At 42.5% G+C, this 8174-nt stretch overlaps 1 protein-coding gene across 1 annotated transcript; it reads right to left on the bottom strand.

Moving 5' to 3' along the window:
• Positions 1 to 1395: 1395 nt before the first annotated feature.
• On the bottom strand, positions 1396 to 7827 carry LOC123148176 (calcium-dependent mitochondrial ATP-magnesium/phosphate carrier protein 2). The gene is made up of 4 exons (XM_044567542.1): positions 7258 to 7827; positions 2036 to 2821; positions 1857 to 1947; positions 1396 to 1776 (listed from the first exon to the last, which is right to left on the bottom strand). The coding sequence occupies exons 1-4, from the start codon at positions 7748 to 7750 to the stop codon at positions 1584 to 1586; spliced, it is 1563 nt and encodes a 520-aa protein (XP_044423477.1). The 5' UTR covers positions 7751 to 7827; the 3' UTR covers positions 1396 to 1583.
• Between the last annotated feature and the right edge of the window lie 347 nt (positions 7828 to 8174).

Raw genomic sequence — 8174 nt, 5'->3', positions numbered from 1 at the left:
TAATAATTGAGACTCCCCACTCTAAACAGACTCGGTACTTGAGTAGTGCCGAGTCCTGAATATAGAAATCCAGTGCGTGTACAAAATAAATTATAAGTAGGTGGCCATCTTTATCCTATTCACTTTGAAGTCTAGCACTGCGCAAACTAGTGTCAGGGTGTAAACCAGTTCTACATTCTTCCTCTTCCATTATAACACACAATTATATAAAATGAAAATTTTGTAAGCATAAACCTTTCAAGGACACGATATGGAACAGCAAAACCTCAGGGTTAAGACTGAATTCTTGAGCCTATGCTAGCTAACGTCTTCAGACCAGTAATGGTACTTCCATCACTTCATTTCATCAATTTACAGAGGCTTTCCTCCGCTTCTCTTGCGCCGTTTCAAGCAATCCCACAGAATATTCAATTTTGAACTTAATAGTTAATACTGATACAAATTCATTCTGATTTTGCCCATTAGCATTGCTCTCCATGGGAGATGGTCTGTTTGCTCTTTAAGTAACCATCTTATACAGGCACAATATTTCTTTGTATACAAATGCGATACTACAACTTAACTAGTTAATATATTAATTTAATTACATGAAACTTGATTTTGTGGTCACAAATAACCCCAGGTTTCTTGTATTAATTGTCGCTCAAACAGATGTAGTATAGATGCATCTGTTTGAGCGACAATTCATATGGGACAGAGGGAGAAGCACTTATATGGTCATAGGGTTTCACAAAACCCTTATACAAAGCCAAAGCCTGCTGAGTGCTGACAATGGGATGAAGGTCACCGGGCGAGGTAAGGACATAGGACACAGTGGAAATTTGTGAAACTGTGAGTACAAAACCTACAGTATTCGTAAAGAAATAGTCCTTTAACTGTTTAGTCATTATCGTGATCTATTCATGGAACCATGTATTCAGCTGTGCTAGATGACAATATATGTGTCATGTATGCCAAACTTGTTATTTAAGAGTCCATGCCACTTCTAACAGAATCATGGCATGTCGTTCTTCACATTCACATTATCAAACTGTGCACAATGGCTGCTAACAATATTCCCTGGTGCTCTGTACATGACAAAAGAAAATGTACACATAATCTAAGTACCAAGATTGAAAGTGGCCATCAATTACAAGCTTTTTGATTGTTCATTATCAGCTTAAGAAACTCCTAAATACTTTATTATGATTAGTTGCCAAGAAATGAGCTATGGATCACAACATCCTAAGTACTTCAGTACTGTTACTAATTGTCAAATGTGTGCAGCAGTAGGTAGTTGTGTATGCACAGGAGCTGTCATGAGAAGACAAAAGGGGCCTATGAAGTATAACTGATAGCTGCAATACAACTTGACAAGAAGGAACCGTTACCAGTATGCCAGTGTGACAGCCTTGATGATCTCATGATAATCTCTTTGTTTTCATTTAACAAGTAGGATAGCAATAGCTTTCAGTTCTATCCTGAAGGCACCATCTTTCGCGTCAAAAAAAGGAGCTCTTTAACCAGTAAATTCATGTGTCGTCATTATCTCTACAGTCAGCCATGCCAATAATAATGGCCGATTTGCAAAACAATTCCAGAATTTAATCAAGAGACAGATTTTTCTTCATCGCCTCATAAACTAGATAGGTAATACTTGCAGCAGGCACCACTTTAAGGAGATTCGGTAGGATTCCTTTGTAGAATCCAGAAACGCCTTCGTGCCGTAGGGTTCTCCAGAACACATCAGACATTCCTTTATATGCAGCCTCTGAATTGGCTTGTTGAGCTTGCAGTCTACAAATATTTCAAATACAGTTGAGATAGACATAGACTTTTATGTATATATATACAGTTTCACAATTCTGAATTCTTACCTTGTTCTAATAACCTGTAAAGGGTAAACACATGTTGCTCCCAGAGCTCCAGAGACAGTGCCACAACCCAATTGTACTAGAGGACCAGGTTCTACATTATTATAATAACCAAGAATCAAGGAAAATAAATTGGAAAGAAAAAGGTTGGAAATGCCAACAAATTATAAGCAAGAGCTTACCGGTGTCCTTTATGATATATGTCCTGGAGGCATCTTTCAAAGTCTCGTATACAGCAAGATCAATTCCAGCGTAAGGGACAATACCAAGCAAAGATGGAACAAGACCTCTATAGAATGCTCGAGGCCCTTCATGCTTCAATATATCCCTTGATAATGTACCAAGACTAGGAACTTTACCACTCTCGCAAGAGAAAGTCTGCAGCCTTGTCTTTACTAAATCTATGGGATAAATTGCTGTTTGTGCTATTGCACCAGCCAAACCACCAGCAACGAGGCGTTCAGAAGCACCAACTGCACTCTTATTTTCTCCTTTGCTGTTCATAATATACTCTTTCAATGTCTCGTACGCATAAAACCTTATTGCACTTTCTGGAGCAACTTTTACAACATTCAAACCGTTACCTCTAAAAAATCCCAATAGACCACCCCGGATAAATATATCCTTAACTGCATGTGTGACGGTAGTACGTGTTGTTTGCACTTGCATGATCACTTTAAGACGATCAAGAGGTGCCGTTGCAGTACGAGATGCTGCGCCAGCAATGCCTCCTGCTATCAGATATTTGCTTGCGCTGACATGCTTACTTAAGCCTTCTGGTATAGCAGCCTGTTCACCTATATCTACAAGGCAAACTCTTTCCCAGTGATGATAAATGTTCTCGATTGTTGCTTCATTGGGATAAAGCATAAGAAAATCCCTCCATTCTTCAAAAGTAATAATTCCATTGTTGTCCTTGTCCACATGCTCAACAAATCGTGCAAGCTCCTCATCATCAATCTCTATACCTGCAAACAACAAACTGACATCGCTTGTAAGTTATATTATGGATGCAAAAAAGATGAAAGCCCTAAATAACCAGAGTTCAAGGAGATCCAAGCAAACTATGTTAGCGCTTCATAATATATAGACAGAGCCCACACTTTTTTGGGGGCAGAAGATTGGTAACCTAATAAGATAGCAATGAGGTTCAAGAATAAGATATGCAAATTTCCTACAAGCTTGACACTATGCAGGAGTCAATTTGAATTTAACCGAGACACTACAGAGGAGACACTAGTTAGTCTTAGTTGATATTGGAACAACAAAGCCTTTAGTCCCAAACAAGTTGGGGTAGGCTAGAGGTGAAACCCATAAGATCTCGCGACCAACTCATGGCTCTGGCACATGGATAGCAAGCTTCCACGCACCCCTGTCCATAGCTAGTTCTTTGGTGATACAGTCTGAATGAAGAACTATCAATCAAATATAAGTTGCTCTGTAACTTAATGGAAAACAAAACCAGCTTAACATAACCTTCAATATATACAAAAATCCCACGTCAAATGACCAAGGCATATATAGCTAGCAGCTAGCCAATATAACCATTTTAACCTATTTCTCTAGCATATCGGGAGGCATTTTTTCCTGCAAAGACATCCATGCCAAGTATAGCTCGTAACTATAATAGTCTACCTAAGCTGTATTTCGTCATTTCATTTCAGTATCAAGGAATTCACTTAGGAAATTCATTGGCTAACTCGCATGTATCTCTACAGAACACCATGCTAGCAGTCAGATAAAGAATATGACGCTTCACCATATTTTCGAATTAGGCAACGCCCAACGTCTGAGCACGCTTCCTAGGCTGTACATTGCTCTAGTTAAGTGAGCTAATTTGCAACAATATGGATACAGGAATGCGGCATTTCCGAAAAGCACCAATACAAGGATACGTCTGACTATTTAAAAAAATAGTGATAAATAGTGGGGCTCTAGCCCACCACCTGCTCGAGCTGCTGCCGGCGAGCTGTTTGCATGCTCCAGGAGGTAGCCGCCAACAGGGAGGGATAGGGAGAAAGAGGAGAGAGTGAAGCAAGCTTTGCTGCCGGCGAGCTGCTAATGCAGGACCCCTGAGCCAACCACTGCCTTGCCGCCGGCTGCTGCATCTGGTGGCGCAACTGTGGCCACGTCGTCTATATCGGGACCTAGGAGAAAGATTGGATCAGGGGGAGTGGACAGAAGGGGGCATCGGGTCGGGATAACTAGGGTCATGCTGCCCTTAATGGGATGATGATAGGCTGGAGGTACCTACAACATATTCTGTAAGTATCCCACAAGTATCGGGAATTAAAATTGATTGCTTTAATGCTATATCGGGGGATACTCGGCTGGTACGTATCCAACATGTCGATACGGATACGATGTTCCAGCCACGTATCAGTGTTTTTGACGCATCTGGTTTTAGTTGCCTATGTCATGCACTGTTTAGCAATGAGGTATATAATCTTCGGACTGCCTAGCTAAGCTGCAGCCGTGTTGGCTGCCGTAGAAATTGCACCAACAAGCAGGATAGGATTCCTCCCTGGAGAGTGTTTTTGATACATCTGATTTTAGTTGCCTATGCCATGCAATGTTTAGTAACAAGGTATATAATCTTGGGACTGCCTAGCTAAGCTGCAGCCGCGTTGGCTGTTGTACTAATTGCACCAACAAGCAGGAGAGGATTGCTCCCTTGGACAAGGTGAAGATCAAGGTGAATAAACGATAGGGTAGCGGTTATTAACTGTCCAAGTTTTCGGCATCAGCAATAACGTGATGTCTAAAGAAATGGATAGGATTTGAGGCTGCATGCATGCATGTTTGTTCCAATACCAATGAATGACCACATAATTAAAGAATACCCATAATCAGGAAAAAAACATGTTCCACATATTGGGCAGAACCAAACTATAATAGTGTATATCTAGTCGAAGCATGAGATGGTACGCCGATTACGCACACCCAGTATAAGCTATACGTTCGTGCTGGATTATTATGCACTTTAATGCAGGAGAGCATGCCAAATGACAATATCAGGTGTTCATAGTCATTTTTAGTGGTAACGTGGAACTGTTTGATAAGAGAGGATTTAGGGCCACACAATTATTTAAATGATCTAAACTATGACTTATCAACACCTACATCTGGTAGAATATCATGTGACTGAATATGTGAGTGGTTGGAAATAAACCATCAATATTAGTTGTAGCAGCTATTTTCATGTGTTCAATTTCAACTCGTTTAGAAAGTGGTGTTAAAAGTTTAGAACAAGAAATCGACTTAACTGTAAACCACGATGAACTTGAAAGCATTGGCAAAATTTTAGCAGTGTTCTATAGCATAAAACAGCCAAACTATGAGAAAACATGATGCCTTCATGGCTATTGACATTATGCAGCAAGTTATATGCTCATATTAGTTACTCCCTCCCTTCACTATTAAGGCCTCTTTTGGTTCATAGGATAGGATTATCATAGGAATAGGAATCTTGTAGGAAATGAGATAACATGTATCTCAAATCCTATGAGTAGAAATAGGAAACAAGATGTTATTTGGTTGACACCAAAGGAATTTTTCCATTGAGTCTAGGCTCTTTTTTATTTTCCTATGAAATGTGGAGGATAGGAACCAATCCTATGTAGGAATAGGAATCCATTCCTATGAACCAAAGGGCTCTAAAGGAAAAAATCCTATAAGAATCCTATCCTCTAGAATTCGTATGAAATTCCTCTAAACCAAAGGAGGCCTAAAAGATGTTCTAACTTTTTTCTGAATCGGATGTACATAGGCGCGTTTTACTGTGTTTGTTCACTCATTTCAGTACGTATATAGTCCATATTGAAATATCTAAAACATCTTATATAATTTGGAACAGAGGGAGTAATTGGGAAAGCTAACAAGACCTGCACTGTCATACATCACTGCACAATTATTTTACTGGAAAGCTACAATACACCACCATGTAATTGAGTCTACAGAACACGACTAGGTACCAAGGCAAGGCACAGACCCAAAAAAAAGCACTTCAATCAACATAAGGTGCAGTGAAATTGAAGTTCCAAGGTCCAAAACACACATGTTCCAGCATGGCACGGTATATGACAGAAAAACAGAGAACAAACAATTTGCCAACTGATCATAGACCAAACAGTGGGCCTATTAAATACTAGTGGTATAGTATTTCTAACTCTAAAGATTCAGCCAATTCTTAGCAGTCAACAAGCAATGTAAGCCTTCAGTGCTCATGTATGGTAAAGAAATAGGTTGGACTTCAAATGTATCGAATGTGCTACATATGTTATGAACCGTTGCAAATTAATCTATAGATGAAATGTGTTGCCGTGTTGGTGTTCAGCTTTTTGATGGAATTAGTAGTGTACAATTCTGTTCTAAAGTTTCTTCAAAATTCAAAACTTCAGTGGTGCTATTGGAGTGATATTTTTATTTTATTTTGCACCAAACAAATGCTAAGCACTCAGGTACATTGCCCTTTTGCTTACTGCATCTTAAGTGATTTACGGATCCAATATCCCAAGTGGGCATTTTGGGTTCTGGCCAGTTTTGTTTAGTAGCTTGACAAACCGAGGTATCCTACAACAAGAAAGATATATAAATTGATGCCTAAGTGCCTAACTTAAACAACATGTTTCGTACACTACAAATCTTTTTGCAGGAGCAAGACAACAGCATTAAGTTCATCCCCAACTGTGCATCAACATGAACACTTACGTGATGGTTATGGTATTATTGCTGAGCTGCATTTCGTCATGTTAATACAAACTAAACTCTAAAGTCAGGTTGACATTTTATGTACTCTCAATTTGCTAGTGGTAACACACTGGTTAAAATTGATGTTCCTAATCTGAGAGGTTAAATTACATTTCCATCGAGAAATAATAAGCTTACATGCTTAACAAATTTAATGTATTACTCGATCATCTTGTATTTTGCCAAATAGCCAAGGTACCTCCTAGAGCTCAGTTTCTCCACTGCTCAGACATTACAATAAGGCCAGTTCTGGCCCTCAGGGCCTACCGAGACTCACCATTCTGTGAAAACAGACATACACCAACTAAAAGTGTGATTGAACATAATTGGCACCAGTATCTATACTATCTAGTCAATCGCAAAGGACCCTTCTAATGTCCAGACATGACAACAGTGACATACATCTGCTCACAGAGTAAATCCCCAAGAAGTAAAAAAGGGCTACACTCCAACGGGTTGGCTACTGATTTGCTTGTTGCAAGCATCCAACAACAACCAGGCAGAAATATGCTACAGAGACTGCATTTCGCACAACGCGTCATAATTTACAATTAAGATGCCACTGCAACCAGCGTGTGACCACACAGCAGGGGCGATTGTATTGAGGAGGTCGGTAGCTGTACAGGCGGGGGGTGGGGGTGAGGCTACAACATACCAGCCTTGACGAGGGCGTCCCAGAGCTCCTCGGGGAGGATGCAGCCGTTGTGCTCGACGTCGATGGCCTGGAAGATGCGGTAGAGCTCGAGCTCCTTGTCGTCCATGTAGCGCCTGAAGTCGTCGTAGCCGACGCGGCCGTCGCGGTCGCGGTCGCAGGCGCGGAGCAGCTCCCGCGCGTACTTGCACTCGGCGGGGACCTGCAGCGCGGCGAGGCCGGCCTCGATCTGCGCGTAGTCGAGCTGGCCCCTCCCGGACGTGTCGAAGAAGTCGAACATGTCCCGGATCCGCGCCTCCCGCTCCTCCTCCGTCTCGTGGAGCGCCAGCAGCACGTGCTCCATGGTCACGGGGCCCGCCTTGCGCACCGGCTCGCACGGCCCCCCTGCGGCCGCCGCTGGCGCCGCCGCCGCCGCAGCCGTCGCCGCGGCGGCCACGGGGGGAGGGGGTGCGGCGGTGCCGCGGGGTTCCACCGCGTGGGCCGCCGCGCCGGGCATGGCGACGGCGGCGGCGAGGCGGAATGGGGGGAGGAGGGGGAGGTGGTGGTGGTGGGTTGGTTTGGGGAATGGAATAGAATCGAGTCGGAATCGAAGGGAGAGGGAAAGGAGGGGAAGGAGGGGTGGAAGGGAAGGGAATGCACGTGTGGGTTTCAGCCCTACGGGTAGGGTACCCTACCCGTATGAGCGTCGCTGGATGGGTATGGGCTACCCGTGCGGACCTTTCCCATGTCCTCCTACGAATTGGAGCACCCTCCACTGTGCAAGAACCTGCACCAAAGTCCAATGGCATATCCTTTGTTTGAAAAAAGCATATTACGTATGCGCTTTGTTATTTATAGATTATCATCAAAATCTGTAGTACAATATACTCCCTCCGTTCCTTTATGGAGTATAAGGTGTATTTGTTTTTTCCAAACGTCAA

This window comes from Triticum aestivum, chromosome 7A (assembly GCF_018294505.1).
Source record: "Triticum aestivum cultivar Chinese Spring chromosome 7A, IWGSC CS RefSeq v2.1, whole genome shotgun sequence".
Lineage (NCBI taxonomy): Eukaryota > Viridiplantae > Streptophyta > Magnoliopsida > Poales > Poaceae > Triticum > Triticum aestivum.
This window is presented reverse-complemented; position numbering and strand designations above follow the sequence as displayed.